Source organism: Rhodofomes roseus (genome assembly GCF_022264815.1).
Source record: "Rhodofomes roseus strain CIRM-BRFM 1785 chromosome Unknown C8Q71scaffold_1, whole genome shotgun sequence".
Classification (NCBI taxonomy): domain Eukaryota; kingdom Fungi; phylum Basidiomycota; class Agaricomycetes; order Polyporales; family Fomitopsidaceae; genus Rhodofomes; species Rhodofomes roseus.
The window spans coordinates 805,065-820,939 of record NW_025952957.1 but is presented as its reverse complement, the minus strand read 5'-3'; the positions used below and the strand labels follow the sequence as shown (position 1 = coordinate 820,939).

Sequence of the window (15,875 nt, the reverse complement as noted above, 5' to 3'; positions counted from 1 at the left end):
CCACGTTCGTAGAACTCTCGAATGTAGTGATACCGGATTTCTATGTGCTTGGTGCGGCGATCCACGGCGGGGTTCACCGCAAGGAAAATGTTGCCTTGGTTGTCAAGACAAAGTGGAGTTGGATGAGACATGTTGTCTCCCAGTTCTTCTCCAAAATGACGCAGCCAAGCCATCTGACGACAGCAGTCGGAGCTGGCCTTATACTCTGCTTCGGTTGAAGACAAAGATACCGTTGGTTGGTGTCTTGACACCCAAGAAACGACACAATTGGCCATGAGGAAAACAAAGCCAGATGTAGAGTGCCTATCATCACGGTCTTCAGCCCAGTCTGAGTCTGAGTAGGCAATCAGACCAGAGTTTGAGCCTCCATCGTAGCAAAGTGCAAGTTCCTTTGTCCCTTGAAGATATCTCAGGACATAGTACGCAAACTTCATATGCTCTTTAGACGGATTTGAAGAAAACTTCGCCAGACGCGTGACCGCGAACGAGATGTCTGGGTGAGTACCAAGCATAGCATACATGATGCTGCCAATAATGCTCTGGTAACGGGTTCGGAAAATTTCAGACGCAATGTCGGTGTTCTTCTCTAATACTGCTCCAGCGGGAAGAGGCGTCCTTGCAGACTTGCAGTTGGACATTTGGAACCTCTCCAAAACAGACTGAATATAGTCTTCCTGGTCAACGAAGATACGACGTGCAAGACGTTCTCGACGAATGTGTAGACCAAGGAAACGCTGGACAGCTCCCAGATCAGTCATCTGGTATTCCAAAGACAGTCTCTGCTTGATGTTGTCGATGAACAATTTCGAGTCGCCCATGAGGAGCAAGTCGTCGACATACAGAATGATTAAGCAGGTGTGTCCTTCAGATTCACGAGAGAAGACATAAATTCCGGCATCCGAATACGTCCGTTTAAACCCTAAGTCGAGGAGAGACTTGTGGATCTTAGCGTTCCATTGACGAGACGCTTGCTTCAAGCCATAAATGGCCTTCTTGAGCAGACAGACCCAGTTCTCCTTCCCAGGTACAGCCCATCCTTCGGGCTGTTCCATGTAGATTTCCTCATCAAGGTCACCGTTAAGGAATGCCGTCTTGACATCCATAGACTCAATCTCCCAATCTTCAAGTGCTGCATGTGTCATGGTATGACACGGAGGCCCCGTATTTTTGCTTTGTTTTATCCTATTTTCGCTCATTTTCTACGGACTTGTATGATACGCTGTACGGTAGACTTCGCCTGGAACGGCTTTCTGACTAGTCACGTGACACATCACGTGCTAGGGTTCGTCTTGTGACTCATTCATCATGTGGCCTTGCTTATGTAACTTATCATGTGCCCTGCGGCAGCGCCTAGCCACCTGACTCGTTCTGACTCGTTCTGACTCATACGTACACATGACCTCAGTTCTCGGATCCAGCGTAGGTAGACCTGCCCTCAACCTGGCCAGTATATATAGGGTCCTGTACGCTGCCTAGCACTCCAGCTCGTCCTCTTGGAGTTGCTAGGTAAGCACTTCACATTGTACTAAGTAGAGTGCAATGTAACTAACTTGGAGTTGCTAGCATTGCGTTCGACGCTGTTAGACTGTTGTTGACTTCGGTCCAACACCTTGAGGTCAAGTGTTTCTGTTCCCAGTTCTGTTTCTAGTCGCGTCAGACCTAGCTCCGCGACATTAGGACGAGCTCCTACATCTTCTTACCTGACACGCCGCAGTTGGCCGCGTCGTCACCTAAACCCTTAGCATAGTACAGAACTCCTAGCGTTGGTACCCCGTGCGCACGCGCATAGTCACACGGAAACGTAAGCGCTTGGGTTACATCCCTGAGCCCTGCATCTGGACACGGCCCTACCATAGGCTATAGGTCGGGTGTAGATTTACGTGGAAGTCTTGGTCTTCTAGACCTTGGGAGGCTGTGAAAAGCGGCAATCGGAAGCCAAGGTTAGCGCCACAGAACTCGTGTTTCTGTAGGCAGACAGGCGCAATAGGTCGAGGAGACTGAGCGTATCCAAGGCAGTCAGCTTAGCTACGTTGCGTGAGCTGTCGAAGCGGTTCCTGGAACCTGCGGGCTATACCGTAACAGGCATAAAGCAGCCAGCGGATTTCTGTCGAGTACGTACGCTTGTCCTTGATGTTCCATGACGTTCCATATCATTCCTTGATGTCCCATCACGTCCTATATCACTCTTTGATGTTCCATCATGTCTCATATTATTCCTGATGTTCCATCACGTTTCATATATCTCTCCACATCAAACTCCGAGTTTTGGCTTACTCATGCTGCTTACCAGCTTACTCATATCCCCAAAACCTCGGACTTAGTGCTTACTGATGAACCACTGATACAGCATGTGACCTGTATCAAATGTGTATATATACTGGGCTGGTTTGCCCTGTAATGATAACGATCCTTCGTCCTCTCCTCTGCCTGCCAGCATAGGATCTTCCCTTTGGGACTGGTCTGTTCACTCACTCATTAGTCCTTCACTGCCACTGGGCTTACTAAGCCTAAAACCTCTTTCTTCAACATTTTATCCTATTTTTGCTCATTTTCTATGGACTTGTACAATACGCTGTATGGTAGACTTCGCCTGGAACGGCTTTCTGACTAGCCACGTGACACATCACGTGCTAGGGTTTGTCTTGTGACTCGTTCATCATGTGGCCTTGCTTATGTAACTTATCATGTGCCCTGCGGCAGCGCCTAGCCACCTGACTCGTTCTGACTCGTTCTGACTCATACGTACACATGACCTCAGTTCTCGGATCCAGCGTAGGTAGACCTGCCCTCAACCTAGCCAGTATATATAGGGTCCTGTACGCTGCCTAGCACTCCAGCTCGTCCTCTTGGAGTTGCTAGGTAAGCACTTCACATTGTACTAAGTAGAGTGCAATGTAACTAACTTGGAGTTGCTAGTCATTGCGTCCTACGCTGTCTAGACTGTTGTTGACCTCGGTCCAACACCTTGAGGTCAAGTGTTTTCTGTTTTAGTTCTGTTTCTAGTCGCGTCAGACCTAGCTCCGCGACAATGCCATGGCGGTCCTGTGTGCGTACGCTCTGCGTCTGAGCGGTCCAGAACAACATCAGTATGATTCTCCCCTAATTCGGATCAGGAAATCCAAAGGCACATTTGGTATGCCCTCAATCCTGCCCTCAAATTGTCTGCATTTGCGTTTTCCCGCCGCTTCAGCCGACTGCTGTGTTCCCATTTTGCTCCTAAGGTGCGTGTGCGGCTCCGACGACTCGGAGACTCCTCGGATTGCTGTGCAATGCTGCGACAGTGCCACACCCCACTTCCCCAGATTCGCATTGCGGGAATGATGTATACTTCGATCCATAGATAATGCAGCAGGATGATTCGCCGGTGAGTACCGTCCTCCAAGAAATGTCTGCTCAAAAGGCAGTGTTCCTATATGATACTGGCCGTGCATAGGAGGTAGGCTCGAAGCACTCGAGGAGCAGCGTCTAGGCACGAGTGGACGAGGCGACGAGATGTCCCGTGCGATGTCGCGGTGTCCTTCTGGAGTGCGATTCGACGTCCGTTCATACCCGTGTGTTGAAGTGCCAGTCCCTGGATAGGTGTCACTGCGAGTAAGGACCGATGGGCCAGGTTTGGTGAGGTGGTGCGGTTTTGTATCGTCATCATCTATGGGGACCTGAAAGCGCACCCGGCGCCCGGCGGCACTAAGGGGGCCGGGAGCACTTCTTGATGAAGTACATGTCTGAGTCTGTGTTAACTTTATCGAGGGCTTAATTCCACCGTTCGGCCTGTGAAATGCAAACCATGAGTATCACTATTGAGGACAAGTTATGCGTGCTCACATGGTTCCCGCGTCATGGTCAGGCTTGGCTTTTGAGAGCATCAAATTCGAGGGGCGGTACGACCGAATACTTGTGTGCTGGTATGAGGCGATAGACAGGATGGCGGCACTGCAAAATGGTATCATGGCGTCAGGCAATCCCTTGATATACCTCAACCCTACTTCACGAGTCAAGTGTCAACGCCGCTGCCATTGTGATAACAGTGATATTGAGAGATATCCAGTCCTTTTCAGGGAAAGGTCACTGGAGGGCCGCCTAGAGATAGTATTGTGTGCGACTTCTGCTCGTGACAATACGAAGATACAGCGCTCTACTCGCCACGCGCATCTGAGCCATCAGGCTGCCTATCGATGAGGTGGCCGCCAAGGCCTTGTGCAATGGAAAATACGAAAGCTAGAAAGTAGTCACGTCTATTGTGCGTTCAGCACTGCCAACTTGGTCCATTACCCTCCCGGTTTTCTGAGAAATAGACAGCTTATCAGTAAGTAGACTATAACGCCCTTGTTCGTATGAACAATTTGCGATATCGGCAATCGTCTTCTATTGAGGAATAAAGGATTTCTGTCGATGTGTTCGCGCCCGACGTCCCAGTACTTGCGCGAGGCTGAGTCTCAGGAGGCCTGAACGACTGGACCTGCCGAATACGGAACGCGCCTGTCACGAGCCTGGCGCGAGTTCATCAATCCTGGCGGTGGCTGCATCAATCTACACGTCGACCTCGCCGGTCATGCTGTGGCTCCTCCTTGCCTTGCCTATCCCCGCGCTCGCTGGCATTGAGAAGACCAGTGGTGTACCGCCGTCCCTCCTCTCGCGGTACCAATCTCCTGGTTCGGACTCGGCTTCGTGGTCGTGTCTCAATGGCTCGAAGTCTATTCCTTGGTCTGCGGTGAATGATGACTACTGCGACTGTCCGGATGGCAGCGACGAACCAGGTCAGTGATACCTGCTGGAATCACTGCTCAGTCAACATTGACACACATCCTATAGGAACTGGGGCGTGCCCTAATAGCATGTTCTACTGTAGAAACGAAGGCCATATCGGTTCATTGATACCCAGTACACGGGTCGGAGATGGGCTGTGTGGTATGTTCCCTTGTTCAAGGGAAAGCTGTACGCTAACCTTACTATCTCCAAGAGCCGGAATGCTGTGATGGCTCGGATGAGCGATCGGGGTTGTGCCCGAACATCTGCAAGGAAGTGGGCGAAGCCTACCAGAAGCAGCAAGAGGCGGAAAGGAAAGTGCGGAGGACGGTACGTTGTGCATCTACTTTGTCATGTCACCCATAGGTTGAGCGCGCCCTCGCAGGGATCCAAAATTCGCGCCATGTACATCGCGCATGCGCGGAAGGAGAAGAACCGCTTGGAGGGCCAGATCACCGTTGCCGAAGCGGAAATTGCAGTGAGGGAGAAAGAAGTAGCTCGTCTGAAGGGTAAGCCTTTGCTTTGAGCTGTGGCGCACCTAGTCCTCAATACCGTCACAGACATTGCGGATACAGCTGAGTCGCTCTCGGAGGCCGCTATGGAACACAAGAAGGAGTCTCGTGGGTCTAACACTCGCTCCGTATCATCCCCGTACATCTGATCACCTGGTTCCTACAGCTCTCTACAAATCGCTCATAGAACACTCGCTTGCCCTTCAGTCCCTCCAGCGTGAACACAAACAGCATCTGGAGCGCGAGAAGGCACTCGGCGACATTCTCGATGCTCTCCGGCTTGGATACAACCCGAACTACCAAGACATGGCTGTTCTCGAGGCTGTCCGCGGTTGGGAAGCGCTTGCCGGCCTCCCCCACATCAATGATGTCCGTAAGGAGGAAGGCTCGACCCAGAGTGAAGGTGCCGTTGCGCAGCAAGAGGAGGAGGAACTCGAGGAGGGGATGTGGTCTACGGAACAGCTCGACAAGGAGCTTGACAAGCTGCTGGCGACGGACTACGACACGCTGCTCATTGAACACGATAAGCACATCGGCGCGCCTGCGCATGACTCCCTGTGTGAGTTTCCCGAGATGGCTACGAGAACATTTCTGACCTTGGCTAGTGTTCAACCTGACTGCTTACATGCCCGATGCATTCCTGCCTCAATATCTAGCATTACGTGATACTGTGGTGTCTTGGCTAGAGACGTTTGGCATCGCGAAAGGTATTGATGGCGACGAATCTTCAGGTCAGTCACCCTCCCGTATCTCGCTCGCGCCCGACCTCAACATCTAGCCTATCATATAGATACCTCAGCGGCACGGAAGGCGTACCAGGATGCGGAGAACACCTTGAAGTCGGTGAAGAAGGATCTCGACAAGGCTCAGAACGAGCTTGAGCGGCTCTTTGATCCCGAGTGGTACGGTCCGGAAGGCGAGTGGAAGAAGCTCGATGGCACGTGCCTAACGAAGGATACTGGAGAGTGAGCACACAGAGCTTGTCCCCTAACACACTTGCTTACGTTCATTCTCTAGGTACACATACGAGGTCTGCCTCTTCGGCGAAGCTAAGCAAAAGCCGAACAAGGGTGGATCATTCCAGAGCCTTGGGTGAGTATTTGCGGACTACCGCCGAGGACTACTGTTGACGTGCTCTTGGAAAGTAAATTCACACACTGGAACAACGCTCCGGGTGTCGAACCAGGTTCGCCTGAGTACTACGGCAAGCAACACTACGAGCGGGGATCCAAGTGTTGGAACGGACCGCAGCGCAGTGTCACGGTACATCATCTCCCATAACATCTATGTTCTTCCACGCTGACTGCGTTCGTGCGTCGTTACCGCAGGTTTTGATGAGTTGTGGGACTGAGAATGCTCTTTTCACGGTCGCGGAGCCCGAGAAGTGTGAGTACCAGTTGACGATGACGTCTCCTGCACTCTGCCTTCCTCTCAGCGAAAGCGAGGCGCTCCGAGATGAGCTGTAGGCTTGTGTAGTTGAGGCATGACGTGCTCATATAATAGACCACTATTGGACCAGATCTACAGTATTGTGTGAGAGGAAGCTACTAGCTGCAGGAAACAATCTCAGAAATACATGCTACAGTGATTAAATGCATGTGTGCTCTGAGTGAAATTGAGTTCATGATGTGAAATTTACTGATATATATGGACATCACCCTCATGTGCTTCCATGAGAGGACTGGGAGTTGTGTTGAAGCACAGATACACCAACATTGAATCCCCAGTTTGATACAATTATGAACAATGCGAGTAACTTGGTAGTCAGAAGGTGTGCTCAGGCTGCTGAATCAGCGTTTTCCCCTCTAGTGCCACATCATGTGACATGAACAAGCATATACAAATGCTGATTCAGCTGTTGGCTCAAAACATGTGGCTTGGCTCTCCTCTCCTATCCCCCCCACCTCCCACATCATCTTCATTGACATTTTGTACTACCTGCTTGGTGGTGAGTTGTTTTGCCTTGAGATTGCCTTTTCTATACATCCAGCATCAAGCACACTTGATACAATAACCACTAAGCTGAGCCACACATTGCTTGTGCTCAGAGTGGTCCATGTCTATATACTTGTTATTCTTACTCTAATCAATAGCTCTTACACTGATATGTGTTTATGTTCAGGTCTTGCCAAGACTCCACAAGATGCTCAAGATTGTATCACCCACCGCACTGCATGTATCACCTCCCCTAGGTCATCCATCCCACCAAGCCACACCAGCCCAAAGTTCAGCACACTGGCCAGCAGACGATAGTCCCTCATGGACAATGCTGCCCATGAGTTCTGGCACAGCAAGACTCCAGTCAGATGAGGTTCAATCAAGTGCAACACCTTCACTTCATTTACATGCCAAACATGTGCAAGCACTCACCCCACACCACCAATTACCTGGTAGTAGTAGGAACACTTATGGCCATATTGTGAGTCTTGATGTGGCATCCTTTCATTCTGCCAGTTCATATTGTCTTGTCAAGGTTGACCACACAAAGCCACATCATCACAACATGGGAGAAATCCCGCAGCAAGCCAGTTCATCAAACCAGATGTCCAAAAAGGCAAAGACTTCGAACACGGCAAACACCGCGAAACGGACTCGGACAGTATTCGATGGTGTCGTCATCACCGTGCCCGCATGGTTACTTGCACACAAGCGCAAACTCGCCGATGCCAGTACCCGCCCGCGGGACGTCTCGCCTTTGCATTCAGGTGTCAATGAGAATGACCATGCTGTCCATTCTCGGTCTGTCGGTGTTGTGTCATCCGACCACGAGCATACGTCAACCGCGGGTGACACCGAGGCGCAGTCGACACACGCTTCGGAGGACCAAGAACGACGTGTTCTGCGAGAGCGGCCTCGGACTAGCCCAGACGACTATGCCGGCTCATCGACGCGGAGGGCAGCAAGACATATTCATGAACGCGTAACAGACGCAGAACGTATTGACCGACTGCTGGAAGCGCAAGTTGCACCCACCGCGATCATCCCGCAATACGCACAACCATACGCTGCTCCGGCCATTGGTCTGTGGCCTATCTCCACGTCTGTCACGAAGACTGGCCGCACGGACAGACGGAGAGCATGGACGTCATATTATATGCCTCGTTACTCGCAAATATCGGTGTTCAAGGAACGTTTGGACTCTCGCCTCGGCCCGGGCGATCTCAATCGTGGCCTATACAGGCGGCCTAAAGCCGTGAGTGGTATGGAAGACTCGGAGACTGACACATGCTGACGGCGCGCACGTTCTAGGTTCCTGGACAGGTACAACAAGAGAGCAGTACCAGCGACGTCATGGACGCGAACGAGAGCAACGTGGATGCCGTAGCGCGGAGCAAGAGACCGAGAAGTCCGGAGATAGACCCAGCGGCGACGGGGGCGGACGCCTCGGATGCGGCAACAACGGAGGATACACGGCCAATGAAGAGACCATTCAGGCGTCACGAGCGCGATCTTCAGCGGATTGGCGGACGGAGGTTTGGGTCGGAAGACTGAATTCCAAGTTCAAGTATGCATGTGGGTTGTGCGAATACGTAAGTAGGGGGCGGGCCCCGTTTGCTGAGTCACTTAGTTGGCGCTGACCTGTACTTGAGGCAGGACAGAGGCGGGGTATTCTGCGGAGGATCCGCGCTCCTTAAGCCGGTTGCTTGCGCGGCGGCAGTCCGTTCGGATATGCGAATAATCATCATTAATCATACCGCCGCAGGCCAATAGGTCAGAGCCACTGGTGCCATTAACTGCGTTCGTGTCGTCGACGGCTGGTATAACATACCAATTATAATGCATTACTCTCTTTCTGTTCGTGCGTCGAGCGGGCAGGAATGTAGGCTGCGATGGTGAGGCGATGGAGGTGAGTGAACAGCCGCATTCACCGACGGGCTGCGCGGATTGGCAGTGGCACTCGATCACAGCCGCGCGAGCCGCGAGGTGGGTCGTGACCCGAGTGCGTGACGGTTGTTGAACGCGTGACAGGTCGTGGGCGTGACATGGCGCGGGGAGGCGCCTTGTGGGACCTTGTTTTTTGCCCTGCGAGTCGACATATCATACCCATCCTCCGCCGCTTCCTCGCGCCTGCCTGCCCAGCTCACCTTTGTACTCTCCCCGCCTTCGCCGACGACGACTTTGTTTGACGGACGATGCTTGCGTTCGCTCCGCCCATGCAACACTCAACCCTTGCAACCACCGTGACGGCGGTAGATCTGCCGCACAGACCCCAATCATCCACACCGGGCACCTCTTCACGTCCTCCGACACGCCCGTCACAGCGAAAGCTGCACTCGTCCATCATCATCCCCCATCCGCCCCCGTCCTCGTCGTCGTATATCAACGTGACCGCAGGCTCTGCCAGCAGGTCGGCGCCCCTCGAAGCCCAGCCTGCCCACCGCCCGACGCCACAGCGCACTCCTCCAACCCACCCCATCCCTGCCGTCGTGCGACAGCGCCAGGAGGATGACGACCCGCATACACCGCCCGCCTCCGACTCGGAGGATAACGAACCTGTGCAGCCAGACGTCTCGGGCGCCGACGTTCATACGTACGAGCCAGAGACGCTCTTGCGGATGCTGGCGACTGCTCTGAAACGCATAGCCGATTTGAATGCTAGTATACCTGCAGAGACATACATGCCGCACCCTGGTCATTCGCATCAGGTAGATCATAGCAATGGTCACCATCCTCCTATATGGCGGACACTCACCAGCGCGTCTCGTCACTCATTGTCAACCACTTCATCCCTGGCCTTCCATGCACGAAACGTACCCACCATTGCCCTCGAGGGGTACCTGAACCGCATACACAAGTATTGTCCAGCTAGCAACGAGGTCTTCATTTCGCTGCTGGTATACCTAGATCGCATGTCAAAGCTAGCGAAGGAGGCATGCGAGAAGACGTTCCCGATCGACATGTACAACATCCACCGTCTTATAATCGCGGGCGTCACGGTGGCCAGCAAGTTTTTCAGTGATGTGTTCTATACGAACTCACGTTACGCTAAGGTACGCTCCTGTTGTTCCACTTTTTCGGGTATAGGGGCGGTGCTAATCAGATTCTACAGGTTGGCGGTCTGCCGCTTGCTGAACTCAATCAGCTGGAACTACAGTTTCTCCTTCTGAACGACTTCAGCCTCCCGATATCGTGCGAGGAGATGGAGTACTACACGACCATGGTCGACCTACAGTCGAAGATACCTGAAGGTGTGGACCTTACCCCCTATCTCCCCTCCCCGTCCTCCGATACGCGGCAACCCGTAAGCCCCACGGAGTTCTTCGCCGCCGTCGATGCATACCTCGGCCAACATCACTACATTCGTCCCTCCATCCCACCACGACAGTTCGACGACGACGAACTCAGCCTATACAACCTGTCATCTCGCCGGTCGACACTCTCGATGTCGGATGCGGCGAGCGAAGCGGGCACGGAGACGGACTTCGACGGTTCCACCGACGACGAGCCGACGATCCGCCCACCACATTCCTCGTCCTCTTCGGAGACGATGAGTCTTCACAGCGCCAACGGCGATGGGGACTCTATCTTCACGCAGGACAGTGATATGAGCCGGGAGGAGAACGGCGACGTTAGCATGCAGCGGCCGCCAGACGGGACGCCGGGCAGGGATTACATGATGGTGAGGACTCCGAGTTAATCGACGGGACATTCTGGGTAGACGGTAGAAGGCAGCATAGACTCCGGGCATTCTGTTCCAGGACTTGTATTACTACTGCATCGTTTGCTTGCACTGATGCCGGATATCATAGTATCATAATTATATGCAACCGTACAGTACAGTGTGCCATGTTTACTTCCCCTAGCAAAGTGTACGTCAATGCAATTTGTCGAATTTGTCAAATCTCTTTGCGTGTCGTAGCCAACCATGACACTGACAGACTCCCGACACATGATCGAGGCTAGACCAATAAAAACCAAACACACCGCGGGCAAACCAGGTTTTTCGGGCTCCGAAAATGCTAATAACATCGGTCCTCCATGGGAACCTTTTCGGAGAGCTTGACTGACTCCGAAAATGCTCCCACATTTCTCATGTTCGTAGCATGTTCGCCGAAAACACGCATGTTCGGCCTCCGAACATGCTGAAATCGGCTGAAACGCATCATGTTCGCAGCATGTTCTGACAATATTCGGAGTCCGTAAAGGTTCCCAGGCGGGACCGATGTTCGTAGGGGTTTTCGGAGTTCGAACAACCTGGTTTGCCCGCGGTGACAGCTGTAAACGAATTCACCGGATATCGGTTGATATGCGAGTAATTCGCAGGTTCAACCTGAAGGGTTTGTGGGTTGACTCTTCCAACTACTCTTCCTGCCCCAAGCATCGGTTCCGTGACTCTAGTATCACTCCTACTACGTATACATAGGTCAGATCTTGCTCAACCCCGGAATTATCTCAAATGACTGACGTGACATTGTATTTGTGACTATGCGCGAGTAGCCAACATGGGGCAAAGACACCAGGCTTTCCTGATCGCCCGAGTCGTCCCTCACGGATCCAAAGATGGTCGACCCAGATACCGCTGCATCGCTGTATTTCATCATCAATACTGCTGTGGTAGTTTGGTGTTGTCCGCCGTAGACCGTTTGCTCCCTCTGCTCAAGCAGAAGGAGAACGCGGAGGTCGTGAAGGCGGAGATCCAGAACATCCAGGGCAAGTACGGCCGATGCAAGCAGGAGCCCAAGCTGCCAGACTTCCCGTGCCCATTCACTGCGTCGTTGCTGGGCCTGGCGTGGACTATGGATAAGGGCGAGGAAAGGAGGGGGTGGCCATATGTGAGCGGCGTGTCGTTCACTTGGGTGAAAATGCCCGCGGATAGTAGGCCTTGGGCCCCAGACTGTGGTAAGTCTATCTAACGCTGTTTTGAACGGGACTAGACGCTATTCCCTGCAGACAACAACGACGGAATCACCGTCATAGATGTTACAGATCCTGGATCCCCTGCCTACTGTTTCATGTCCGGTGAAGGGTCCATGCGACCCATCACCGCGCGCGGCTATATGCTCTACTATGACGATATCGGCGACGTACCGGCACACACTTTGCGTGCCTTCGACCGTATCCCTTTGGTGACGCAGGATATAATCGACGAGGCGTGGCCTCCGCAAGACAAACTCGAAGGCGCGGAGACCGGACCTAGTACTGATGGCGATAACTTCCCTCGAGACACGGCAAACAGCCTGATCTCTTCTCTCGCTGAATTGTCATTAGGACTCGCGCTCGACCAAGCTATATCTATTGGCGATACAAGCGACATCGAAAGGCTCTTGTTGCAGCCAGAGAAAGTCGACCTTGTCCGTTCGCACTTACAACGCCACAAACCGTTCCCAAACAGCGCACTATCCCTGCTCGAGGCTGTGTTGGCGGATGAACACGACTCCGAAGCGGTCAACCTCTCTGGCTTTAACCTGTCTGGGGAGCAACTACTCCAGGTTTTATCCTCCCACAACGAAGCAGTGCGCACGCTGAACATCTCATTCAATGAAGTCATCACGTCGGAGGGCATGTCGAAGCTCCTCGCCGCGATGCCGTGCCTGCGTCGATTGGTTCTCATTGGCTGCACGTCTATCATGGATGACGATCTCTGTGATCTAATGCGGACGGAACCTGAACTGTTCTACACGCTAGACACCCTCTTGCATCCCATGTTGCTGGAGATCAAGGAGCCTCCACAGTGGCCTGTCGCCTTCACGTTTGCAGGTTCATTCGATATGCCCGGGGAGATGCGCGGCTGCTGCCTGCCTGTCTTCACTCCAACGAGTGTAGTGCAGTCCCTCCTCGACTTCCACGACATGGCCATGGCATTCCTCCAACTCAGTGGCTTGAAATCAGCGAGCAGAGGCGGTATGACAGCTCAAGCTGCCTTCACCGCGGTGCGCGAACCGGACGTGCGGTGGTCCCGGAGGGCCCTCGCGGCTGCGCCCCTGTTCGGCGTGGACGAATGGAATATGCCCCCGAACTGGGTGTGCATCTCTCACTATGGCGACTGTGAACTACCCGCTGCCACTGCATTTCAGTACGCCTTCGTCAAACACAACCGCGCTAGCCATTCACCGGATGGCAAAGCGGTTAAAGCCTCAGTTCAGTATTTCGACTTACCGGGCTTTCTGACCATGCTGAAACGTGAAAGGCGGCCACCCGTTGACAAGGTCCTGGCCGCTCAACTCTCGCGAAGACTGCTGTCGAAGGAGGAGTCCTGAACGCGTTGCTGAAGAGAAACGCGCTAAATATACGTCGCCCGACTTAGAGCTCGCGGAACCACCTGAAAACTCGATGGAAGCCTGGAAGCAGAGACGGATTCGAGACTGCTACTCCGAGAGGCGAGAACAGTCACAACAGTTGACGCAGCGGGAGATACTATGGATACGCGATGCCGACAAAGACCCGAGGGCGACATTGTTGCGGGCTCATGAGATCGACCGGTTTATGGGGCCGCGGGGGAGGTATGATAGGTCCGACACAACCCCTCACGCCGTGTGGAGGGCCTTGGTAGACTAGGAGTCAGCAGAGGACAACAAGAGAGAGAGCAGCTTCAGACGATAGGTGTCAAGCTCCTCGGTAATCGGCCATATTGTACGGTATCAGCTCTGACGTTTGTGAATACAATGCTGTGTCTTGAATTTCAGAATGTACTGCCTAGTGTGAGCTGACCTCAGAAGTCTTGCTAAGGTTCAACAACGCATCAAAGTCCATCGACATCGTCTTCTACAACGACCTTCATCCTCCAACCTGGATGATCATCATCTGATTCCTCAATCGCCCATACGATATCTTCATCGTCATCAGCAACTCGCTGTGTAAGATCGGCAGGCTTGCTCGACTGATCCTCCACCAGGCCATCGATGTCCACTTCTTCATCTTCGGCCTTCTGCTTGCGGAGGGCAATCTCACTCTCATCTTCCTACGAGAACCTTTAGTACACGCGCGTGCATGGCTTCAATCAGATGAAAGCATACAATGTCGAACTCATCCTCCCTCTCCTCGTACTCCACATTTTCGTCGACTTCTTCGAAACCGCCTGCGAATGCGCCCCATCGCTCCGGAGTAGGACAGTGCCAGACGAGGATATTGCCGACATTAGTAGTCGAGACTATAGAAGCTTTTTTTGGATGCCACTAGCATTCTCGTCAATTGTGCGACGATGGCTGCGCTCAACAAGCGAAGAACTCACGTGAACATGCAGCAATGGTTCTGGTCCACCGTCAAGAGCAGTCGCAAATTGACCTTCATTCGCGAGGTCCCAGATGTAAATCTTGTGAGACGCGTTGTCAGCCGCACCTGCCAATCGTCTGTTAGCTTCACACTAAATCAAGTAAACACCGATCAGGCATACCTCCAGCTAGCCATTCGCCGTCAGGACTGTAAGCCATAGCATGCCACGCGTTCTTGTTGATAGGGTCATTGAAACGATATGTTGGCTCGAGCTCCTGCTCGATATACTCCCCCTCAGCAGTCGAAGACATGTAGATCGGCAAGTTGAATTGTCTGAGAACACGGTCTGACGAATTGGTGACTAGTCGCCTGCAAAGTGGAGTTGAGTGGGTGTGTCACATACCCGGTGACGGTACCTACCGACCACCCTTGGCGAAGTCTAGACCTCTGATGATACCTGCTCCGGATATCTTGTGCCGTGCGATCATCTAAAGGAATCCAGCGGTAAGTAATGTAGGAGTTACAGGTTGACGAATCATGTTGGGCTTACAGTCTTGGTGCGCGTATTGAACACTATATTGGACCCTGCTGAGGTACCAGCGAAAATGTACCTCCCTGTGGGATCGAACCGCACGACCGTCATTGTAGATCTGTTTGGCAGTTAGGACGACAGTCAGGCATCCACAAGACATAATTACCGTGCTCTGCTACCCTGTCCTTCATCCTCGCTCTCCTCTTGGATTTCACAGAGCTCTACCCGACTACGGTACTGTTTCCGCAGATCGACTAGGTACGCGTCTCCGGGACTGAGCAGCACCACTACTATCTGGCTGGTTAAAGATATCAGCTGGCCAACACACATGATGTGTAATCCAGTGAAGGCTCACCTATTCCGCGGGTGAAACGAGGCAGACACGACGGGAGCGTCGAACCTGATGGTAGCCCTCCGGCGTACGGGGTCCGTATCCGACGCAAGGTCCCATATAATCACGTTCCAATCCTTCGATGAGGTTAGCAGATAGCGTGAATTCCGCGACCAGCTGAACACAATCTAGTGAGACTCACAACTCAGAGCATGAACTCACGGCTACGCACTCGACGCTTGTTACAGCCTTGACATGCCCCTCCAGCCAGCGTATCGGTGCTTTCGTATCTAGATCCCAAACGACGGCCGACCCATCTGGCCTTCCGCCGGCCACATAGCTGCCCGAAGGGTCGAACTTTGCGAAGGAAGCCCCGGAGTTGAGGGAGGTTTGGACGGCAGTGGGGTAGGATATGGTGAACGGGTCTGCAAGATAGCATTGAACCTCAAGGTAGGTCATACACATAAACGCAACAGACCTGATAGTACGCCGTTCATTATCGCGGCGCGGCTAGTCCAATAGTCAGGTAATGATGTGAGCAACGGCGCGGCGAACGCTGCGAAGTTGGGCGTCTACGCGACGCGCTCACGAGCGCCAGACGCGACTT

At 53.0% G+C, this 15,875-nt stretch overlaps 5 protein-coding genes across 5 annotated transcripts; 4 read left to right on the top strand and 1 right to left on the bottom strand.

Moving 5' to 3' along the window:
* Positions 1-4,449: 4,449 nt before the first annotated feature.
* On the top strand, positions 4,450-6,848 carry C8Q71DRAFT_729965 (glucosidase II beta subunit-like-domain-containing protein). Its single transcript, XM_047922059.1, has 11 exons — positions 4,450-4,754; positions 4,810-4,905; positions 4,958-5,073; positions 5,129-5,252; positions 5,304-5,363; positions 5,422-5,814; positions 5,861-5,986; positions 6,046-6,220; positions 6,273-6,347; positions 6,401-6,518; positions 6,584-6,848. Exons 1-11 carry the CDS (start codon positions 4,550-4,552, stop codon positions 6,719-6,721), a joined length of 1,626 nt encoding a protein of 541 aa, XP_047784561.1. The 5' UTR covers positions 4,450-4,549; the 3' UTR covers positions 6,722-6,848.
* Positions 6,849-7,144: 296 nt separating this feature from the next.
* Positions 7,145-9,139, top strand: C8Q71DRAFT_729958 (uncharacterized protein). Its single transcript, XM_047922058.1, has 6 exons — positions 7,145-7,203; positions 7,378-7,674; positions 7,729-8,448; positions 8,505-8,754; positions 8,846-8,976; positions 9,025-9,139. The coding sequence occupies exons 2-4, from the start codon at positions 7,399-7,401 to the stop codon at positions 8,745-8,747; spliced, it is 1,239 nt and encodes a 412-aa protein (XP_047784560.1). The 5' UTR covers positions 7,145-7,203; positions 7,378-7,398; the 3' UTR covers positions 8,748-8,754; positions 8,846-8,976; positions 9,025-9,139.
* Positions 9,140-9,268: 129 nt separating this feature from the next.
* On the top strand, positions 9,269-11,097 carry C8Q71DRAFT_800444 (cyclin-domain-containing protein). The gene is made up of 2 exons (XM_047925939.1): positions 9,269-10,246; positions 10,306-11,097. Exons 1-2 carry the CDS (start codon positions 9,389-9,391, stop codon positions 10,891-10,893), a joined length of 1,446 nt encoding a protein of 481 aa, XP_047784559.1. The 5' UTR covers positions 9,269-9,388; the 3' UTR covers positions 10,894-11,097.
* A 379-nt stretch (positions 11,098-11,476) lies between these two features.
* C8Q71DRAFT_844614 (uncharacterized protein) lies at positions 11,477-13,846 on the top strand. The gene is made up of 3 exons (XM_047926592.1): positions 11,477-11,619; positions 11,694-12,095; positions 12,147-13,846. The coding sequence occupies exons 2-3, from the start codon at positions 11,699-11,701 to the stop codon at positions 13,451-13,453; spliced, it is 1,704 nt and encodes a 567-aa protein (XP_047784558.1). The 5' UTR covers positions 11,477-11,619; positions 11,694-11,698; the 3' UTR covers positions 13,454-13,846.
* On the bottom strand, positions 13,847-15,855 carry C8Q71DRAFT_729950 (WD40 repeat-like protein). Its single transcript, XM_047922057.1, has 10 exons — positions 15,747-15,855; positions 15,501-15,693; positions 15,293-15,445; positions 15,104-15,235; positions 14,956-15,055; positions 14,826-14,893; positions 14,587-14,774; positions 14,425-14,531; positions 14,210-14,368; positions 13,847-14,154 (listed from the first exon to the last, which is right to left on the bottom strand). Exons 1-10 carry the CDS (start codon positions 15,763-15,765, stop codon positions 13,936-13,938), a joined length of 1,338 nt encoding a protein of 445 aa, XP_047784557.1. The 5' UTR covers positions 15,766-15,855; the 3' UTR covers positions 13,847-13,935.
* Positions 15,856-15,875: the final 20 nt, after the last annotated feature.